At 41.0% G+C, this 23,482-nt stretch overlaps 1 protein-coding gene and 2 long non-coding RNA genes across 3 annotated transcripts in view; 2 read left to right on the forward strand and 1 right to left on the reverse strand.

Annotated features, from left to right (window-relative positions):
* Window positions 1-10,701, forward strand: part of cd109 (CD109 molecule) — a 30,382-nt gene extending 19,681 nt beyond the window's left edge. Inside the window, exons 24-34 of the mRNA XM_046061436.1 lie at window positions 2,201-2,377; window positions 3,780-3,861; window positions 3,950-4,178; window positions 4,757-4,928; window positions 5,730-5,920; window positions 6,940-7,095; window positions 7,493-7,558; window positions 8,513-8,649; window positions 9,666-9,822; window positions 9,912-10,014; window positions 10,190-10,701. Coding sequence (XP_045917392.1) covers window positions 2,201-2,377; window positions 3,780-3,861; window positions 3,950-4,178; window positions 4,757-4,928; window positions 5,730-5,920; window positions 6,940-7,095; window positions 7,493-7,558; window positions 8,513-8,649; window positions 9,666-9,822; window positions 9,912-10,014; window positions 10,190-10,383 — 1,664 coding nt within the window. The 3' untranslated portion in view covers window positions 10,384-10,701. The remainder of the gene's footprint in view (window positions 1-2,200; window positions 2,378-3,779; window positions 3,862-3,949; window positions 4,179-4,756; window positions 4,929-5,729; window positions 5,921-6,939; window positions 7,096-7,492; window positions 7,559-8,512; window positions 8,650-9,665; window positions 9,823-9,911; window positions 10,015-10,189) is intronic.
* A 3,554-nt stretch (window positions 10,702-14,255) lies between these two features.
* On the forward strand, window positions 14,256-14,921 carry LOC123978390. The gene is made up of 2 exons (XR_006826938.1): window positions 14,256-14,430; window positions 14,633-14,921. It is a non-coding gene; the product is annotated as an uncharacterized LOC123978390 (long non-coding RNA).
* A 3,658-nt stretch (window positions 14,922-18,579) lies between these two features.
* Window positions 18,580-20,763, reverse strand: LOC123978391. The gene is made up of 3 exons (XR_006826939.1): window positions 20,485-20,763; window positions 19,692-19,878; window positions 18,580-18,935 (listed from the first exon to the last, which is right to left on the reverse strand). It is a non-coding gene; the product is annotated as an uncharacterized LOC123978391 (long non-coding RNA).
* Between the last annotated feature and the right edge of the window lie 2,719 nt (window positions 20,764-23,482).

Raw genomic sequence — 23,482 nt, forward strand, 5'->3', positions numbered from 1 at the left:
TGTGCAAAGGTGTTGTAATGTGCAAGAAACAATAACTACAACTAAAACAGCATGTCTAGAAACCAAGGCAAAGGTGGAACCTGTGCAGGGAGGTCTGTGACCTCAGCCCAGCCGCATCATCCCTAAGAATGACAATGAGGCGTTACGAATACTCTACAGAGCAATTAGCCCAGGTGTCCAGAGTTACTGCAGTCAGTCGCTTCAACTGCAAGGGATTGAAATTGACCACACATGACCCCACAGGGCATCACATTCCCCACGTAAGCGACGCACCCGGCCATCCAGCCTTGGCCGTCCACGACCCTGTCGCCGGTTCACCGCTTTTCTTTCCTTGGACCTCTTCTGATAGTTTCTGACCCCTGCAGACCATTTTGGAGATGCTCTGACCCAGTGGTCTAGACATCACAGTTTGGCTCTTGTCAAAGTCACTCAAATTCTCACGCTTTCCAATTTTCTGCTTCTAACACATAAACTATGAGCACACAATGTTCACCTGCTGCCTAATATATCCCACCCACTGACAAGTGCCATGGTAACGAGATAATCAGAGTTATTCACTTCGCCTGTCAGGGGTCATAATGTTATGGCTGATTGGTGTATATTTAGTTTACTATCCTGACATCCCGTCTGTCACACATATGGACTCCAGCATGTTTTAAACATTAGACTCGTGTGTGTTAGACAACATGGATTATAATAAGCAGAGGGAGATTATTTATACTTTGTGGAAAACACACATGTTCAAACAGAGTGTTGCATTTCCATGTAACAAGGTGCAGACGTTCAACATGAAACACACGTGCAACACAAGCTGCAGCCCGCTGAGGTCATACGTTCCTGTGCACTCAGGTGTTGATCATACAAGATGTTTATAACAACGGTGAGAATCAGCATTGTAGTGATGTCAAAGGTTAAGTGCCGTGTCAGCAGCGAGGAGGAAACTTGTAATCAAGCAGCTGGTTGTAGTTCGTCATGTGGAAACATGACTTCACACACAGTAGATGTGAGTTCTCTCAACGAACTCAGAGATAAACTTGGCCTTGAGCTACAAAGTTTGCAGGAGACATTTCAAAACACATCCAATCAGATGACAGCAGTTACCTTATGGACATAATGATGTAAAAAGATGTTGGAAAAACTACATGACATCTGTTTTCAAGCATTAAGACATTTATAAAAAATCTAAAAATCAGTGTGCATTGATAACTGGAGAAACCGTTTTACCAAACAGCAAACTGCAGGGGCAATGTAGCTTCACCAGATGTGTAGACATTTTTACTTGACATTTTGATAAGCCTCCGAAATGTCATGACAAATATGCCAAGGACTTTTCTAATGAGAGAAAAATCACTTAGCAAGGCAGCAGTCAGACATCCAGGCTCAGGTTTTAACAATTTCTCACCCCCCAAAAAATTCAAAGAGTCAGTCGCTTTGAACTGATTTTCACACAGATGTCCTGACGCATCAGAAAGTTATTTTGCCTGAGTACAGCTCAGAAAATAGCTGGTAAAAGACACCGAAGACAAAACTAAACAAATGAACAGCTGATTAAACACCAGGAAATTACCAGGCTGTGAAAAAGCGCTTCACTGCCCTCCTTTGTTCAAACTTTCAAGTGTGTTTCCCCTTTAACCAAACCCGGCATCTCTGATGGGCGTGGTCAGCAGTGAGCGCTGCAGCACCTGTAAGAGTGATCTAACAGTGTACTGACACACAGACGGGAAACAAAGCCAGACGAGGACAGAAGTGAAAGAAAAACTATAAAATAAAACAGGAAACAGCAAACTTATAACGGTGGCAGAATTAGCCAGAAGACATTCACAGCTTGATAAGATCTTGGGTTTTATTTGCATAAATGAAGAAGTACAAAGACTTGAGGTTGAATCTGAGATCATCACACTTGGCCTGCTTGGGTTTGACAGAGCAGTTGCGTTGCTCTTTTTACTCGTCTACCATTACTGTGACTCCGGCCACTGAGGTTTAATTAATCCAATGGGATGATTTCTGCCTCCAAAGCATCAAGGTCAGATCAGAATATTTGTATGACTAATCTGCTGCGACAGTGAAATATCCCTTCATGCACAGCTCTTCTGCTCTGCCTGATGTGATGTGATGTTCAGGATTGTAAACGGTAAACATGACTCATCTCCCCGTCGTTACTCATCACGTCTGATTAGTCTTTGTTTCCATGACGGTGAAGGTGACATCCTCGGCCCGTCCATCAGCGGCCTGGACTCCCTGATCCAGATGCCTCACGGTTGCGGGGAACAGAACATGATCAACTTTGCCCCGAACATTTACATCCTTCAGTATCTGAGCGCCACGGGACGGGTGGACCAGGACACCGCAGACAGAGCCACGGCCTACATGATGACAGGTAAACCAAGGACCTGGATTATGTCACAATAACTCATTCATAGCTCCTAACCAGCTTCTCTGAGCTGTAGAAAGGAGCATGTTGAGCCCTGGCACAGTTTGGGGTTCTCGTATTTTCCTGATTCCTGTGCTTCCTGTCTTCCATTTGATTACCTGATGTGTCTCACCTGTAGTTAATCACCCCGCCTGCTTGTGTTAGTGTATATTGTCCGTAATCCTTCCTGGTCTTTGTCAGTCATTTGTGGTTCTTGCCTAGTATGTCTGCCTGCAACTCTCGTCTTTATGTTTGTTCCCTGTGAAGTTCGGATTTTGATTGTCACCAGATTTTCCATTTGGATAATTGCTTTTCGTTTGTCTGTGGACTCTGGAGTTTTTATGCGCCTTCCTTGTTGGAATACTTCTATTTGGAACTACTGTTTTGGACGTTGCATGCACTATTCATAAGTTTGTACCCTTCATGGTTTTATTTAATTAATTTAAATTTGTAAAATTCATCTTGCCATGTTAAGTGTCTCTTCTTAGGTCCAAAACCTGTTTTCTGCCTGGGCACTCGGCACCCTTCTGACAAGCCCCCCTTAGTAGCTGTTAAACTTTGCGACATGAGTCCTTGATTTCAGACAGGTGGACAAAAGAAGCGTCTCATTTCTTGCTGGTGCTTGTCAGTTTTGATGGCTGTCACTCACAGATTTTATTAGCTAGCTAGCGGGCGTTCTTAACTGTGTGAGTTGGTTGAAAACAGGCTTGGAAGAAAAGTAGCAATATAAATATAGTTGGTCATTCAAAATTCTACTTGAACACAACCCAACTAATATTTGGCGTCAGGCGTTGTTGTGAAGGGGGCGTTAACAGTTAGTAACAGCAGAATACTATATAAGTTATTCTGAAGGCAAACGTTTTTGTTTTTACAAAAGTTAAACTATTCAAACATTGTCATTTCTGGTACCATCATCAAGTGACACCAAAGAAAAGCATTCTCAATTTCCAACTGTGTTAATTCTTTTCTGACTTTAGCAACGTATAAACACCGCAGCAACAACTGATTCAGATGGACTTCAGGCTGTCAATGACATATGAATATGTCGTTTTGTATAACCAGCTCTCACTACAAAATGCAAGAAATATCCATCTTGCATACATGTTTTTCTGCCAATAACGTCACTTTTTCTTCATGATGTGTCCCTTGGGTTTCTATAGAAACTTGTGTGTTTATACTTTGTATCTCAACATCAGCATTAGGAACACGATGTTTGATTCTATAAAACTGGTTTTGCTTGGATTAAGTAAAATAATCAAATTCTAGGACTTTTATTTGTTTATTTTTGGGGTTATTTTTCTCCATGTTCAAATTTAACGTTCAGAAGATGACCTGACTGCTGTATTATCTCCTGTGTGTTTCTCACCAGGTTATGAGCGAGAGCTGTCCTATCAGAGAGAAGACGGCTCCTTCAGTGCCTTTGGAGACCAGGACTCATCTGGAAGCACCTGGTACGTTTTTAAAGTACCTTAAAACAGAAAACCTCAGGAACACGACGCTTCTCAGAAAACACTGATGAAAGAAACTCTGTATCTGCAGGCTCTCTGCGTTCGTGCTGAGGTGTTTCCTGCAGGCTCGGCTGTTCATCAGCATCGACGCCCAGGTGCTGCACAGAGCAGCGGCCTGGTTAGGAGCCCAGCAGGAGGCTGATGGGAGATTCATGGAGCCCGGCCGGGTCATCCACACAGAGCTCCAGGGAGGCCTGGACGGCCCTGTGTCCCTCACAGCCTACGTCCTGATCGCGCTGCTGGAAGACAATGACATCAGGGTGAGAGTCAATAAATCAATCGAGCTTTATTTGTACACTGTAGCACCTTTCAAACAGATTTGTGCAGTTCTAATAGCTTTACAGATGACAGACAGACAATGCAAATCCATACAATACAACACTATGAAAGTATTGCACATGAGAAATGAAATAAGAATTGGAAAACCATCCCAAAGGAGACACAATTTGTTCACCCAGAATGCACTGCAGCTCACACAGATGGGGGTTTGCGTAACAAGTGACGCCCACTTCTCTTTACAAAAGACAAATACTTACATTTGCACTTTCCAAACACATGTAAGGAAAAGTGCTATAGTCTGACTTGATTTTGCTCTTATGTATAAATAAACTCCCTCTGCTTGTTGTTTTCCCTACAGGGATCAATAAAGTTTGTTCTTAATGAGCAGTCTGTAAAAACATAAAGAGTGAAAGCTGGAGAAATTAATGTGGCCACAGATGGGGTTTTTTCATCTTCAGATGTTGCCTCATCAAGCCGCATCTTTGTGATTTGATCTCATAAATGCCATTGAGCTGAAGTGACTGTGGACATGCTTGCTTCCCTGCTCCCTGTCTGTCAGGCGCAGTATGGGAGCCAGGTGTCTGCAGCCCTGATGTTCCTGGAGACCCATCTGGCTCTCGGCGTCTCCAGTAACTACAGCCTCAGCCTGCTCACCTACGCCCTGGCTCTGGCCGACAGCTCCACCGCTAACATGGCGCTCAGCGAGCTGATTGGACGGGCTCAGAAGATAGGTATGATGACAACTGTGTCTGTGTTTGTGTGTCTTTACAATGACAGCAGTGGCCGATTTTCCTTTAAAATTCTCTTTAAATGCTCTGACACAAAAATTATCCGTGGCTTTGGACTGTAAAAAGCACAGCCAGTCCTACCTGCGTGCACTCTGCCTGGGCACCTGCGCATGAAAATGTGTTTTCATACTTTCAAAATATCTTAGTAGTTTCTCCAGCATTGCTTATCCCAGCCTTAATGTTTCCAGCTGACAAGTTTTAAAACTAGAATCTGACAAAAGGGTCTGAAAGATTCACTCGAGGGCTACAAACATGACGTCATGCTAAAAGTCTGAGGGTTCCATGCAAAAGGTCATTTTGGTCTGTTTAGGTAGTTTTCAGACAATGTTAAGCTTTTAGGATGAAGACTACCAGGTGAGTTTGGCAAATGTGAATCTATCTCTGGTAACGTTGGCTGGGAGTGTTGGAGTGGAAAATCCCCAAATCCAGCAAAGAACAGGACATATAGCTGCTAAAGTTAACTTCTCCACATAGTGAGGAGATACTGCACAGTGAATGTCTAGTTGCTTTCTATTCGTATAAAACGTGTAGCCTTAAAAACCCATGCAGTTAGTTAGCGATGTGTTTTTTGGCCTTGGAAGTTACCCAGTAAGCTAGGTAGCCAGAAATGCTAGGACAACATTGGGCAAGTTATCTGTGAGTCTGATGCACTTTCTTTCTATATGTCTTGAATTCACTGAAGAAATGGCCAATTAAATTGTACTTTTTAATGATGCCTGTTCTCCGGTTCCCCTCTGTGAGTAGATGGTGTCCCGATGTGGTCTTCCCCAGACGGTGGCCTGTCGTCGTCGTGGCAGCCTCGCTCTGCGGACATTGAGATGGCGTCCTACGTGCTTCTCTCTCAACACAAACTGGGTCTGATTGCAGAGGGCCTCGGCCTCATGAAGTGGCTCAGCCTACAGCGAAACCACAACGGAGGATTCGGAAGCACCCAGGTGAGTTACTACAAAGTGTGTAGATGTCAAGATTAATAATATGTAAAGTATTTCAAAGTTCATCTTAACTTATTCAAGTAACAAATGAAAAAAGGTTGTAATCACAATATGTTGTTTTCAAGGTGGCCAGTAGAATAGTTACATTCTTTACTCTTAAAGGATAAGTCTGGTGATATTCTATATTTTATACAACTAATCCTATGAAAATGTGGATTCATCCGCCGCTGAAAATAGTCCCTAACAAATTCACTATTTCCTGCTGTTTGAGTAATGTTTGTTAAAAGATACAGTGAGCAGCTGTTTCAGAAGTAAGACAGTACTGAGAGACACACTTACACAATGTTGGTCTTAGTCTTTTCACGGGATTTGTTTGCAATTAAAATACAAAAATGTTTCCAGCCTTACCCTTGAAAGCCTAACAACTGTTAACACCCTATGCTGAAATGTTGGCTTCACTTTGCCCTGTGCGTCCTTGTGAGCGTGCTATTAGAACACACACGATACAAACATCAAAACAAAAAACAAAAAGGTCATTTACCTTTAAAGGACTGAAGACTTTTTGAGACAGGAAACTGGTGAAACTGGATTGATGTCACAGGAGAAATTCCCATGTGTGTCACTTTAACAGAAAACTGTGGTTTGTGTCACAAACCCCGAGGAGACATTGGCCGTCTGAGCATGTGGTGACTAACGGCGGATTAACCCCTTAGCACGCATGCACAAACATGCATGACAGATGCTACAAGGAAAACAAAAGATCTAAATACTGCGTCAGTAGCTCCACATACGCTAAAGATTTTTCCTCAGGCTTTGTCAGCCCAAAATCTCTCTATTTCTCTACAAAAACAGATGTATATAAATGTGCACAAATAACACTCACACAACAGCTCACATACACAGCTGTAAACAGGAAACCAGCAGCGGATATCAAAGCAGAAGTCCATCAGCGACTGAACTGTAACTGAATATTTTGGAACAGATATGCAGCATATGACTCTGAATCTCGTTTCCTCTCTCAGGACACAGTCGTGGCTCTGCAGGCTTTGTCCACCTTCGCAGCTCTTGGCAATTCTCACGACTTTGACCTCACTGTCACAGTAAACACCAGCGCCTCGACCACCATCGCCTCCTTCCACATCCGCAAGGACAACTACCTGCTTCACCAGAGCCAGCAGGTACACTGATACCACACACGTTTATCAGGGACAAAAGCAGAGAGATTATCTGGCAGTTATGACTCAGCATCTGTTGATCAATAACCAATGAGAGCTCAGGTCACAGAGAGGTGAGGCAGATGTGTTGAAACATTTTTAGTCCCAATATCAAAGAACATTCTGATGAGCTAAATCTGACAGGGTGCCCTGATAACGGCGCTATAAGAAACTAAATTCAGAAGGGTTTATACTCTGGACGCCATGGCTCAAAGATTATGACAGTGGTTTCAGACAGGAAGCAGAAACCTCTCCTCCTCCTGTACTCAGCCAGACGATGTTGTGCAGTTGTTGCTTGACTTGTTCCCAGTCAGCTCACTGATCTGCAGTTAGAGTGCAACTTTGTCTCACCTTGTTTCAGATTGAACCGGAGAAGGAGCTGAACCTCCGGGTGACTGCAAAAGGTCGTGGACTCGCACTGTTTCAGGTAAAACGACGGAAATGTCAACACAGTATATCACTACTATGAGAAACTTCTTTTTATAGACATTAAGAAAAGTAGTTCAGCAGGCCAGAGACGTGTCTTCAACTCATTGTGCTTTTTCAAACCTGCTGCATTTTCTGTATTTTCTGTGTATATCTGATGTCTCAGTAGCATTGAGGTAAATGCATAGAAAATATATAGCCTTTCTGTCCTCAGCGATGGTGGTATAGTGGTGAGCATAGCTGCCTTCCAAAAAGTTGACCGGGGTTCAATTCCCAGCCATCGCATGTTTCTTTGGGTTGTTGCCCTTTAGCTCAGTCCGTGGGGACTTGGAAACCGGAGGGTTTCAGCACGGACCATTGTCAAGGGTGGCCCTGAACCCCTAACTGCTCCCTGGGCGCTGCACAATGGCTGCCCACTGCTGTACGAGACAATAAAAAGTTGCTTGTTATATTGCAATTATATGATGTCATGTTCAAATTCAAGTTTATCACAACACAAACTGCAACCCCCGACATCTGCTTGCTTTTATTTGCAGCCTGAGGACTTTAATATAATTCTTTCTAAGATTGGGGTTTAAATTAATTTTTTATTCTGTTAGTTATTTCAGTTCACCATGTGCTCGCTCCTTTTTTTTCCTCAATCTTCCTTATGGCTTGTGTAAATCCATTCTGTGCTCTTTTGTTTCTTACACGCGCCACATGTGTCTTGGGAATAATGCATCACATTTGCACCTGGAAAAACGTCCACTCTCTACCCCACAGTGACCTCTCACAGGATTTTCTTGTAACAACCACATAATTTAATCCAGTCTTTGTGGAATAATCTTGTAATGAGCACACTTGGTCTGAGGTCAGTTGTGTAGTTTGTGCACTCTCATGCCAACATGACACTTTGGGTCCTGTAGTCTGCACCCTCATGTTGAAACCAATCTCGCCACCTCTTCTTCTACCTCAGCTGAACGTGTTTTACAACGTCAGAGGCGAGGAGCTGATGAGGAGGAGACGAGACGCCGGCGAACAAGAGGCGTTTCATCTGTACATCGAGCTGTTTGACAAAGAAATAAACTCAGCACATGTGTACATCTGCACCAGGTGAGCAGGTCGGCTGTTTGTTCGCATAACGCCGGCGTGATGCAACTGTATCGGCAACATAACAATCAACAGCATGTGTATGATAGCTGTCAAACTTTCACTACGCCTGTTTACAGACGGTGAAACATAATCAGGGGATAAACAATAAAAACACCAGATGTGAATTTCAGAACAATATTGCATAGAAACAAAACTGAAACTGTTGTTATCCATTTACAAAATAATATGCTGATATGAGTAAGAGTCCACTTCAAACTATGTTGCATAAGAAATTTGTTCTTTACTAAATTTTCAATCATTTATTAAATAAAGAATTAATAAGTAAAGTTAAGAAAAAGAAAAGTTGGTATTTATATTATATATATTAACATTTATTTAATTAATAATGATCAATAATACATTACAAAACTTTCTGTTCATTTAAATGTAATATAATTAAAGTATACTTGGGATGGTGATGGTACAGTGGATAAGACACATGCCTTTGGTGTGAGAGACTCGGGTTCGAATCCACTGTGACAAATCCACCAATGTGTCCCTGAGCAAGACACTTAACCCCTAATTGCCTCCAGAGGCGTGCGACCTCTAATATATACAGCAATTGTCAGTCGCTTTGGATAAATTTTTGACTTCATTTTTAAAAGGTTTCCATATAAAGAAATTTTATATATTGAAATTACGGTAAGTTCATACAATTTTTGTTTGTACATATGCTTATGGTATTAATAATAGCTTAAATAGAATAAAAAAGAAAAAAAACCTTTAAAACAAATAGTGTGTTAAAATATAGTACTTTTGTATTTTTATATTGTATTACATTTATATTTGCAAATCTGGATTTTGTTTGTTTCTACTGTACACACTTTGTAACTTGGTTTTGAAAAGTACTATACAAACAAAGTTATTATTTTCAGAATCTCAGTCTTTCTGCACATGTATGACAAAGATAATTCATTGTCTCACTCTATAAAATGTATAGTTTTCTAACATTTTCACAATATTGTCGCTGCCCGCAGTCTGTCGGAGGGTCTGGGTCTGAATGTGACGGGCATGGCCATCATGGAGGTGGGTCTGCTGAGCGGCTTCAGCGTGCCGACAGACGGCATCCAGACCAACGAGGTCATAAAGAAAGTGGAGATGCTTCCAGGGAGAGTCATCCTCTACCTGGACTCTGTAAGCTTCACTGAAACATCTGTTTCGCAGACACACTGTACTGTGTCTGAAGTGAAAGACTAAAAGGTCAAATGTAAATGTGTTTCCAGGTGACGACAGAGGAGATGTGTCTACTGATTCCTCTGTTCATGGAGTATAAGGTCGCCAAAGTGCAGGAAGCAGCTGTTCTCATCTATGATTATTATGAACCAAGTAAGAGTTTATTATTATTATTATTATTATTATTACAAGCTACACAATCGGAAATGCTAAAATTTGACACCCTTGGATTTTAAATTGTAGAAACTAAGAACTGAACAAACAAGATGAAAATGTAGGTAGATTCATGTTGACGCTTTAACCTATGACCTTTCACCCACTCTTCCAGGGCGGAGGACTGTGAGGACGTATAAATCAGAGTGGAGGAGTGACATGTCCACCTGCTCCTTCTGCGGTGAAGACTGCAGTCTGTGCAGCCAAAACTACCTTTATGGCCTCAACGCTGCGTCGCACAACAGCCAAAACGTCCTGCTGACCATATTACCTCCTGCACTGCTCCTCCTGCTCCTCATCAGCCTGTAAATAAGGTCCAACAAACGCTTGTTCGGCTTCAGTTGACTGTGTTTACACGCATTGTGTGACATGATTGTTTGTTTTTTAAATGCACTTGTTGTAGTCATTTTAATGGTTGTAACGTCTCTAAACTGACATGTTTATATTCTGGCTGTTACAATATGTTGGTATGGTATTCCCAGCTTGATGGTAAAAAAAAAATAAATGCCGAGCTAAAAGAGGTTTTGAATTAACCAGGTACAAACAGCTGAATGAGAGCTGGAAAATGAGATGGCTTATAAGTCCGATTAGTGATATTTTTTTGTTGACATTAAATTTAAATGACAAGTACTGTGTCATATGGTCTGTTGTGGTGCTGAACCCACTGAGAATCAACACCAGCTCTGCAGCTCTATAGAGCCTTTTAGCCTCTTTTACCACATGGTTTTGTTTCACTCTCATCAACCTCTTTTACCCTCTTTTAACACATTCTCACTCCCCACTCGTCACATACAGATTCTTGGTTCAATACCCCTTGGCATCGCTCTTTAACACCCTGGGTACCCTTTTGCATGGTTTTTGGATGCTAAAGTTAGCAACAATAAATACGTAACGTCCGGTTAGACTTTCAAAATAAAAGTAGTGGTTAACGTTGCAAAACGCCGCTATTTTGGCTAGGTTTAGGCACCAAAAGTACTTGGTTAGGTTTAGGCAAAGATCATGGTTTGGGTTAAAATAACATTACGTAACTTAACAAGGTAAAGTTACTGTTTTTATCAATAGAGTCTGGTGGCTTTGTTGAAGAGAGCGATATAGCTATAACTGTTTCTGGTTAGGATCTTCCTCTATAAAAAAGGGTCTGACTCTGTAGGGACAAAGAGTCTTTCCACAATGTTGTCAGACACTTAAAATAACCATCTGAGCCTGTCAGTGGCAAAAACAAGCACTTTAGTGGATCTACTTTGATGGGGCGCAATTGCCCACAAGGATTACTTTGCAGCCCTGTTTCCCCTCGCTCAAAACTGGACCAATTTCAAAAAATCTCTTCCCAATTAGTCACATAGACACAAAAACATTGGAAAACAAGATCCAGGTTTAAAAATACCCTTTAACCTCAGAGTCGCTTTAAGCAGACTGTGACCATGATGAAATGAAACACAAGCCAGAGCATGAGCAGCACTTGAAGACCTCCCAAAAATCTGCATACTAAACCAGATATGCTGCTTAACAGATAATGTGCTAGAGGCATAAACATGATACAGCACCATAACTTCAAAAGATCCTGCGATGATGAACAGCTTGATCTTTCCAGTTAAGAGGAACAGTGAGGTGAGCCGAGAATATCTGACCCACGTGTGAACGTGAGTAGCAGGTGGGTTGATTCATACCGCCGCCGTCATTTATCTGCCCTCCAGCTTTTTATGGCTTCAGATGTTCTGTCTCATTAGAGCTGACCTCCACTCATGGTGCACAACGCCCAGCAGGTCACCTTTTCTCAGGAGCTCGAATCAGCACGAGTCGTGGAAGTCAGCATGGGTCACCAGTTTGGGATCTGTAAACTGTACAGTAGCCTAGCGTAGCTTAAATTGTGCTGGAAATAATTAATAAAACAAATTAATTGTGGTTAATTTAGTGTGATAAGATGATGAATTAATATAATTAATATAATCCTTAGACACAGCAGTGATTTGAGCTAAATACTTATTTTAAGATTGTAAAAATGACAAAGCTAACATGCTGATGCTAAACAGATATGTTGTTTACGATCTATGTTCACTATTTTAGTTTAGTATATTAGCATGCGAGCATTTGCTAATTAGCACTAAACACACAGCTAAGACTGATGGCATTAGGAAGCAGGATTTTTGTCATTAATCAAAGTATTGGACACATTAAAAGACTAAAGAGGACTAGAAAGGTCCTTTTTATAAGTACCGTCTATTAGAGCTGACAGACCAACATGCCAGAGCCTCTCCAGTGGATGCTCACTAGCTGAGATGGGCAAAGATGCATCAAAATGTAAGATACCAAATACCATAATTTTAAGTGTATCAAAGCAAACTGCAAAATGCAGCAGCCACAACATTTATCAAAATAAGCTTATTTATTTTTGTACTACAAATGCTTTTCCAGCGTCCCATGAAAACCCTCTCTCCCAGCTGATCTGTCCCTTCACCAGAATACTGATTCAGCTGATTAAGTGGACAATGTTTGAGAGCAACAGCTTTTCCAACGCGTTCTCATCTCAGTGCGTTATAACGGACGCTTTCAGACAGCGTGACAAACGGTAATTATTTTACGCTAAAGTTACCCTTCAGCGTCCGTATGTTGCTACATCCCAGCAACACAAACGACGTAACCCTACAGCTGTGCACATCGGCCTCCCCCAGAGGAAGGTTAGTTTTAAAGCCAACAAAAGTTTAATGTTAAACTAACAGTTTGCTAAAATGACCCATAATTAATTTAGTTTAGATGTGTTTGGTAATGAAGGGCCTGCTTTGCATCAACAAACACTAGTGGTGGACGGGTTGAAAACCAGCTGTTTAATGGTGTTGCACAATGTTGCTAATGACAATAAGGCACAGATGTGTTATGTGTTACACCATCTCGTGGCATTAAGAAGTCATGTTGGACATCAACTCTGAAACACTGAAAAGCTAACTGTGAGGGCTGCTATTTGGTTCAGAAAGTCAGTTAGGATATTTCATAAACAGATAAATAATTTGGCCTAAGCTACTAAAACCACAAAACTTAATAGGAAGTGTTAAGAATCAATGGACAGCGATGGAAACCTACACATTTCTCACATCGACCTTCTTCAGGTCAAGTGTTTTGATACAAAATATGAAGCAATTATCATCAGTCCAATCAAATGTTAATCCAACAACCCACCGAGTCACATTCCTCGCAATAAAACTGGTTCCACTTCTTGGAATTTGTGCCATGAAGTCCAAACACAAACTTCTACTGCGTTCAGTGTGCCAAGCCAAAAAAACAAAAGTGTGAAACTCTCACTTTCTCTGTAAAGGAAGAGGCGAGTTCGGATTATTTTGGATGGAGCAGATCCCACAGAAAACACACATCAAAGCCACCATGCTGGACCAGCATCATCGCTCAGCCCTAAGAGTGTACCAGACCCTGTCAGAACATAAACACAACTGCAGAGGCAAAATATTTCCTCCCAAGTGCTCCTAACTCCAAACACTTGCCCTTCAATGCATCATCTGTCAGCGCTGCAGAGCTGCACCACATGTACGGTCAGTCAACACATGCACTGCAGACCACTCAGCTCAGTCTCATGGACATCAAACAATGCAAGAATGTCACAATTACACAACGCTGGAGCTACCATATTTCAAGACAGCGCTTTGGACAAAGGAGATGAGTCATTAGAACGTGCAGCTGGGTTTAATCAGCAGCCGATTCTGGACCAGAAAGCTTGTTTCTATTGGATAAAAATCTGACAACACTCTCAAAAAATAAAACTCACATCCTCCTCTGAGGACTTTCAGTCCCCAGTCAGAGGAGAATAAGTGAAAGAAAAATGGGGAGATATGATTTCAATTTTTTCTCATTGCATGGTAGAAATGAATGAGAATGTATACAATGTCATTAGACCCTCATTATCGTTCAAATAACATTCGAATTCACATTAATCTCTCCTTAATCCATGCCAAATCACACTGAAAACAAGGGAATGTTGACGAGAATATATTAATTTCATGTTATTTCTTCAGTCCACCTTAAATAATCCCTTTATTGATTACTTTTTAATATATTAGAGAGTCTGGAATGTGCCAGTGAATCCACTTTCTTTTGTTAAACCTGACACTGCCAATGGTTTTGCCTCATGAGACCTTTCCTCCGGACTCTGTGGGTGATGTATGTGTTGACATCTTCACTCTATTATAAGTTTTGGTGCACCTGTTAGCGCAGGAAAATTTACACCTCTATTATTGTCATTGGTATTTGGAGTTTGGTCACATACCATCAGAGCTCTTTCCACCTTCAACCTGAACAGACGTCTAATCAGAGTAACTGAAAACACCTGTGTGAATGTGAAGGCTCTTAATTCCAGTAAGGCAAATTTGTATTTCAGTACCTTTTTAAATGAATTAACTATAAAAACATGAGTCATTTTAATTGTCAAATTGAGTATACATTTGAGGTAATAAGTCAGGGGCAGTTTAACAGACTTTGGTTTAACAGGACTTTTCATATTAAATCTGTATTTTCCAACCTGGATCCCATTTTTGTTTTGTTTGTTTTTGTGTCTAAGTGACTAATGGGGACAACAACTTCGAGAAATTGGTCCAGTATGAGTGAGAGCGCTGAAGCCAGCAGAAGTGAAACCGGACTGCAACGTAATCTGGGGTCACCGCCAGGCTCAGATTGCTATTATCTGACTACATTGTGGAAACGATCCCTACAGAGATAGACCTTTTTTTAAAGAGTATGATCCTTTTTGTTTAACCAGACCATCAGAAAATTCTTTAATTAGCACCTGTAGCTAACATACCTGTAGCCATACCAGCTAAACTAATAAATAACAACCCCATTAGTCCGTAGCCTGTACTTTGTGTTTAGTGCTTATTAGTAAATGTTAGCATGCTAAGATGTGAAAATTATACCTGCTTAGCATCAGCATGTTAGCAATCTCATTGTTAGCATGCCAACGTTAGCTCAAAGCTAAGTAGGAGCCTTGCAGAGCTGCTTGCATTGCTGTAGACGTTTTTGTTCATGAGTTGTTAATCTGGATTTAATAGAAACATAAGGGACATATAATGTGTTTTGGTTCTGGCTGTGTGACAGCAACCAGTTGACCTCCAATATGGCCACCAGAGGGTGAATTATGTCACCTGTAGACACTTTTACTGAGCATTATCTATTAAGTAACGGACCTATTTTTGTTGTGAAAGTGCTAAAATAGTGATTAGATGATGATGATTGAACAGACTGAACAGTCCCTGCCCCTTTCCTTTTCCCTACAGAACTTGCCTGAGTATCGTCATGTTTTTATGTTTTCTTCGGTATCAAAGTGATGTTTGGACAATCATCGGCACACTGCAAACAGGAACTGCTAATAGCTAATTCGTCATACTTTTAATGGTAAACAAGTTTAATCTTAAATATGGGGCTGAAGTTGTAGCCCACAGCTAACAAACTGACTCTGTGGAAATGTTATACTTCCTGTTTACGTCCCCGCAAACCCCACAAATTATATGAACTGCAGTCCCAAAGAATTATCAAGCCCCAAATCAAAGCAAAAACAAAGAAAACAGCTCAGATCAGAGCAGTAATATCTACTGAGATCTCTCCTTTCTTAATATATTTTAAAATAGTTTGGATACTTTTAAAATGTGTTATTGATTTCTTTTTCTTTATTTGAACTAGTTCACAGTCTCTTCTCTAAATCTTAACATGTTTTATTGTCACTTTTTTTTTTTTTAAACTGACTGATAATTCAGTTGTTTTTTTAACCCTGTGATGAGCACTGACCAAGGCTCTGACCTCGCTGCTGTTCCCAGCTCTACCAGTAGGTGGCAGACTTGCTCAGGCAAAGAATCCTGGTATGAGCTTTTCCAAACGACATCTTTCCCTGACACAAAGGTAACGACGGGGAAACTTTTTATGGAGGCTTTCACATGGGCTGCGTAAGTTGAGTCTGTGTGAGAGTCGAGCCTCTCTGGCTGCCACTGTTAATGGGAGGCAGATGGACCTGGCCCGCACGCTGCACACTAATGAGGGAAATATGGAATCAGTGGAGGTTTCACACAAGCAGGCCGACTGGATGCTGAGTGTATATTTTGCTCTGTCGCCGTCAAACTCAGAGGCGGGGTCGATACAGTCAGCTTGACATTTGGAGACTATGAAAAAGTGGGTTAAGGTTTCATGTTGAATAATAAAATGTCACGGATCTACACATACATCTCAAGAAATGTTTCAGGAGATTAAAAGGTGATAATCGTACTTTCGAGTATCACATGCACGCTGAAAGCTCCTTTCATGCGCACAACAATATGGAAACGAGCTGATCTTGTCTGTAAACCGAGCTGCTTTTTTACAGCCTACTTTGCAGTTTGAATGTGGATTTTACTGAGCCGCATTCAAAAGGCAGAGCTCCATAAAGCGGCCCCTGGAGAGGATGAGCTCAAAGCCCAGAAACTTGTTACACAAGCCTGAAGCTTCAGTGTGAGTGTGTACAGGTAGACACACACGCACACATATCTGTGTATGTGTTTAATCAGAGGGAGGATGACTGGCTGTCTCAGTTCTGCTTTTCATTCATACACTTTGTTCCCACTGACAGTGAAGGAAGAATTTATTTATTTTGTAGTAAAGGGGAAAGTAAAAAGCATTTCAAAATGTTATGTAACCTTTAAACTGTATTGAATATTGTTTTGTACTTGTTTGCAGCATCAAACATTTACTCTGAATATGATGAACTTGTTAGCAAACAGTTGCTTATTAACACATCCAGCCGTTACAGAGCAACATTCATGTGACGTTGTGTTTGTGTCACCTGATGAATGTGAGTCCAAAATTCTCTCTCCGTTAGCTCTGTGTTTGGTCTCCACCAGCTCCTGAGGGAGATATCTGACTCTTTAGCTGCAAAACGCTCCGCTATGTTCACCAGCTACTTTCTAACAGTGTCTGTCGGCTGTTTGGTGCTGAGCAGGTCGTGTACGGTGGCTTTTCATTTTACAGCCTTTTCTCTGAAAACAGCATTATGAGAGCGCTGAGAGGAACCAGAACAGCAAAGTTGCAGACGAACATATAAACAATGAGCTGAAACTCACTAAAAAGCCTCATAAAGGCGAGAGGAGCTGCAGATTCAGCTGATGATTCTCTGTATTGGTTCATCGCTACAAGCAAAACCTTACACATCATTATCTTGTTTTCACAAAACTGAGGGTTTGACAAGTACTTGTCTGCATGCTAGTTTGTAAAGAAGGAGTTAGTCTAATCACAATACCAAGACAGCACCTGGACGATTTAGCAACACAGTGTTTCTAATCTGAATCGTTTATCAATTCTGTAACAGACAGAACCAACCTGTGAGGCCAAGAAATGATCTGTGATGATCCGTCCAGCTGGCAGTAACGTTGGCTCCATGTTTAGGGGTAAATCTGTATCTTTAAACCCCCCAAGTGGCTCTTTAGTGCTGAACTCCAGCAGCCAACAGACACTCTCAATCAGGCGGCTGTGACGTCGTCTCAGGGAGACGGCCAGCAGATCAGCTAGAATACTGTTGATTCTCAGCATGTGATCGTCCCTTCATTTTGTTTTCTTTGTCAACTAAGAGGTAGTATTAAGAGGTAACTCTGAGGTGACAAAAACAAAAAGGTATTTGCAGATAGTTTTGACCCTGGGTGTTATGTTTTGTAACTTGATTTTATTTTATGTAGAACGCTGCTGCCGTATTCCCTTCGGGGATGAATAAAGTTTAAATTCAGACTAAGCTTAAGCTCAAAGAAACATATCTACGAGGCCTCCGTGTGTCTGCAGCACTAGTGAAACTCCTCAAATTCTGGTCACACAAATCCTCCGTCTGTTCTACATGGTGTAATACAACATATGGATCGATCTGATTGACTGAACATGTGTTTCAGTCATGGTGATAACTCCCATTAAAGCATGACGAGCCCAGGATTTATTGGTTGTTTTTGGCAGCTCTCCAGTAACTAAAGAGCCAATTATCAACATTTCCTGTATGTTAACCACTTTGTATTCAGAAAAGTCTGCATGCATTGAAAATGAGTCAAAGTGAAGACTTGGCTGAGTCTTACACACTGTAACCACAACAAAGGGTCTTATTACTTTACTGTTCATGTCACAGCGTGTCAAGTACGCTACAGTTGCTCTCTTCATAGAGATTATGTGAAACATTTATGATCATGGAGCGGCTCTTCTATGGTCTTTACATAAAACAGCACACAGGTTCATTTCTTTCATGTTTCCTGAGCACAGTGAATCTGACATGTGGAAGCAGAGACGCAGTTTGTTGATGTAACATTAACCGTCAAGATCTCGTCCAGAGAAAAGAGATTTAGGATGGAGAAGACGTAAACATCGGAGAAGTGGTTCAGTGTGCTGGAGTGATACACTCAGGCTGGATGGATGGACAGTGACTAATGATTTATGTAGTGAAGTAACTGTACTGGAAATTATTATATAATAAGTACATGCATCAAATTACATAAAGCTGCAGGGGAATTATTTCTGTCTACAGGCTGCAGCTGTTGGAGCAGAAGAACAAAGATATTTCAATCAGGAGAGACTTTAATTGAAAAAGAAGCTTAAGAGTAATTAAATTAAGAGGAAAGTTGAAGAAATATGAGAAGAGTCTGGCAATTAGACCCCATCGTGGCTTCATTATTTTAATGCCGTGAGCTGTGCAGGAAGATCCACCCCAATGGAGTCCAGACACTGGTGTGGGGGGTGAAGGGCTGAAGAGCAATGGCTGAAGATCTGGATGAATGTGATGTGGAAGTGGAAGGAGCAGGAGCAGGAGGGTCGCATCAGTCTGACACTGAAGTAACAGCCGGCATGAAATCTTGTTAGACGGAATTCAGATCAACCTGTGTCAAAATCAAGTTTTAAAACCTTTATTTTAGTTCATTTTTTCCCCTAGATTGTGCATATTCCTCTATACATTTGAGTTTAATGAAATTACTGTATTGAATGTTCTACGTTAAAACATCTCAAATATGAAATCCTTTACCCTCAGTTAAGATGGCCAGCTCTGCATCGAGCTAAATACACACACGTCAAAGACAAAGGGTTTGCCTTTCAGGTCATAATCCTTAAGATTTTACAGATTTTCCTGTTTAAATAGTTCCCTGAAATACATTTCAGACAATAATCCGATGTAGTGGACTTAATGTGTTTGGAAATGCATTCTTAAGATCCAATTCATTTGAAAACTAAAATCTTCCAAGCACATCTTACCTACAAATATCCAATTTAATGTGTATTCCTTTGCGCTGTACAATGTACAGAAGCAGTTGTATGTTGTTTGTCATTGTTGTTTTTTTCCACCTACTCATATCTATAATAGTTCTATTTTTATTTTTTTACCTACCTTTGTTCAGCTTTGTTGTTATTGCTTTTAGCTGTATGTTGCTGCAAATTGTTCTTGAAGCTGCGTGCAAATTAAGATCGGAATCAAATTCCTTGTATGTGTTCACATACTTGGCTGATTTGGACATTTTCTTTCCATGTCGGCCTCAATTCCACCACATTAACACGTCTTTACTTCAAAACAACAAAGTTTCCATTGTTGTGTGCGGTGATAGAAAAGTGAAAACATCTATCAAAGCTGCAATAAACCTCACACGGAAAGATCTTTACTTTGGCCGGAGACCAGCTTCGATGTCGTGAGCACAAACATTCATGACATGCGTGGAAGCTGTCTCGTCTGGTCGCTGCTCTGACCCCGGCAGGAAACGCTCGTCTCATCATGAAGAGTCATGGAAAGTCTGCTTGATCGTCGTCCCGCTGATCTCTTTTCTCTTAAGCCAGCTTATTCAGACACAATCTGGGGTCAACAACTCATCACATCACAATGTTTTCTTTCCAGTACACTTCCACATCATGCTGTATACAAACTCTGGTGGAAGAAGTACTCAAATAATATGTTAAAGTACTAATATCACAGGAGACAAAATTACAAGTCCTGCAATCAATTAATCTGATGCATTCATAACGAAAGTCTCCCAAATTGGAGTAACGCATTTTTTAGCCAAAGATCTTCGTGCTCTGCTGAGTAGGCAAACAATATATGCACTCATTTACCACTTTATTAGGTACAGCTAGCTAGAATCAAAAACAGGATTTTTGCTGTGTCGCTTTGGTATTTTGGTGCACAGTCACAATAAACGAAGAGAAAAGAAAAAATAAGTACTGGAAGTCAAGAATCATAAATATGAAATAAAAATGTACAATAAAAGATGTGTAATGTATATTTATGTTATAAGACTAACAGTCCTTCAATAAATTTTCTGTTCACAAAGGTTACATTGTTCAGTTTGTGTTGTTTTAGAGAGGTGCTGATTAGCTGGATGATAATTTTGGAGGCTGTGGTTTGTTTTGAGTTATACAAGGAGATGTTTCTGCTTTTTAGCCTACCTTCATTGATATAAATGTTATGGGCAAATCAAAAGGAAAACCTGTTGGTATAACACTATACAGGACTGTTGTCAGGGTTTGTGGTGTGGAGAAGGTGCAGGACACGCGGCTGGCAGGTTCAGTTCAGGAGACTTATTAAACCAACAAACAAAAGGCGAGCACACTTAATGGCAGAGTGGTCGATTAACAGAGTCCAAAAACAAGGTGATCCAAACAGAAATCCAAAATCAAAGGAATGACAAGAAGAGCACGACGAGCAGGGCGGGCTAAACACGACAACATGAGCATAAGCACGCGACAATGACCGGACAAAGACTAAACAGAAACACCAGGTATGTATACACACAGGGACTAACGAGCAGGGCGGGAGCAACACAGGTGACAGACATAACGAGACACAGGCAGACAGAGAGAGAGCAGAGAACAGAGAGACAGCCAGGCAGAGGGATACTGGAGGGAACAGACATGACACAGGTTACTGAACACATAACAGATCAGAGGAATAAAAATAAACTAATAAAGACACAAGCAGACAGATCACCAAGAACTACAACCAAAAATGAAAACAGAGACTGATTCTGGGATGAAAGAGAACACAGTGCAGACAAGGGCAAAATAACACAGAAGTACACAGACCAAAATTAAACACTAAGACATGAACTGAGACACAGAACTAGGAGCTATGATGCAGGAGCTAACAGAGAACACATGACCAGGAACTGAACCTCAAAACTGGAAACATGACAACTGACTAACAGAATGGAGTAGGGAACAGATACAGAACTGACTGGGAAACAGGACAACACTAAACATGGAACAGGACAGCAAATAAGGGAAATACCAAGACAGATTATATAACAGATACTGGACAAAGGATCACAGACAGGACCGAACCCAAAACTCAACAACTCTAAGACAGATACTGAACAGATCAAAATAGCAAACACTGAAGTACACCGACCAGGAGTAAATACTAAGACATTAACACCGGACTGGGAACTAAGACATGGAACCAAAACACAGACTAAATAACAGATACAGAAGGGACTACAAATAACAGGACTGAGAACTAAACAAGGCAGACACACAGCGTGACAACTGTTGTATTGGGCTGCATATGGATTGTGAAAACAGCCAGAAAATCCAGAAAGAAGACCAAAACTACAGGGGATGAGGAGAAGAAGGTCAAACACAACATCATTGGGATTGCATACGTGTCTGGAATATCAGAGAAACTCAGGAGGATTTTCAACAAACACAACATCCCTGTGTTTTTAAAACCCAAGAACACGCTAAGACAGATACTGGACCGCACACCAAAACACAGGAAAAGCAATCTAGTGTATGAGGAATCCACAGACCTGTATATTGGGGAGACTAAACAACCACTACACAAACTCATGGCTCAACACAGAAGGACCAACTCCTCAGGTCATGACTCAGCAGTTTATTTACATCTGAAGAACAGAGGACACTCGTTTGAGGACCACCAGGTGCACATTTTAGACAGAGAAGATGGACAGTTTAAAGTTTTAAGTTAACTAAAGTAAGTGACTTAGTACGTAACATACTTAAACCCAAACCACAATCTTTTATTACCGTTTCACAACGTTAAGCATGTGTTTAACTTAACCTACATTACATATGTAAGGTCAATCATGTTGATGTGATTTATTAAGGTTTATAAATGTATCAAGACTGCTATATAAAAAAAAATCTGTTAAAAACCATCCCGCTTGATCTTCAGAGATTTTACTCAAAAACAGCAAGATTTGTTTACTGTAAAAATCTCACTTTATAGCCTATAATCTGTTTCTGGAACAAACTCCCTATCTGTCTAAGCTTCTCTCAGCGGGGAACGAGTACAGCGGAAAAGCTGTACGAGCAGCTGCTGCAGGGAAGCCGGCACTCAAGGAAGCTCAAGGAAGATAGGTAGATAACCAGTCTCTCGATGGATCTACAACGAGTGCAGGGAAGAGTACACGTTTATAAAAGGGGAGACGTCGCCCTCTGCGAGAATGTTCACTGATTGCAGCAAACAGTGAGGCAGAAAGCTTAGCAGTGATTTAAGACTGGAGCCATAAAGAGAGGACCATCTACAACAGGATCTAAACCTCCAGTGGCTGTGGAAAAAGGGTGAAAGGTCAGACAATGTTGTTCCTGTTTGCAACAGCCAAAGGAATTATGGTGTGCAGAGAGATCAGCAGCCTGCTGGAAGTCATCTTCCTCCTCCATGTTACACAAGGACAGGTGTGGTGTTAATGTGAGGGCTTCTCAGGAGGTATTTCCAGGTTTGGTTTTTGACTGACTGAGCTCAGTGGTCAGAGAAGTGAGGTGAGACTGTTACAATGAACATGAAAATTACACATTTACTGCGGTCTCTTTGTACTTTTATTTCAACACTATACTTTTTTGATGACTTTATTTAAAAACACATCCAAAGCAGGACATTTTTTTTTTTTTTAGTATTAAACCTGGAATATTTTACTTTTGTAGTTTATTGAGATTTACTTTCTAAACACACATTTCATGTACAGTGAACTGAACTTTACATCTAAAAATCTGTGAGGTCTCCTTTAAAGCCCTCTAGGAAGATTGTCCAGACATTCTCCAAATCAACACCTGGTGTTATTAAATGAGACCTATTAAGCTTTTCCACATTTTTTGACTTACCTACAATGTCACAATATTGGATGTTTGTGTTACACATGCCCAAAGCTTCAAATAATGAGGTAAAAGTATTTAAAAGAAATCCCTGTTAGCAAAAACCTCAGATTTCCTCCTGTTCTGAAAGCTCTGGTTTGAACTGCTTTTTCTACCAACGGCTCCATATATGGTCGGAACCGGTTTTCCATATATGGTCATTTGCTCCGCACAGGCTCAGCCTGTACCGCTCAGCGGCAACGATAGCCTGGGGTGAGTTCAATCTCAAAACGTTTAGCACTGGTTTGCAACGGGTTTTTTTTTTTCAAAACGGTGTGCAACATTGCGCAACGGG

Source organism: Micropterus dolomieu, linkage group LG10 (assembly GCF_021292245.1).
Source record: "Micropterus dolomieu isolate WLL.071019.BEF.003 ecotype Adirondacks linkage group LG10, ASM2129224v1, whole genome shotgun sequence".
NCBI lineage: Eukaryota > Metazoa > Chordata > Actinopteri > Centrarchiformes > Centrarchidae > Micropterus > Micropterus dolomieu.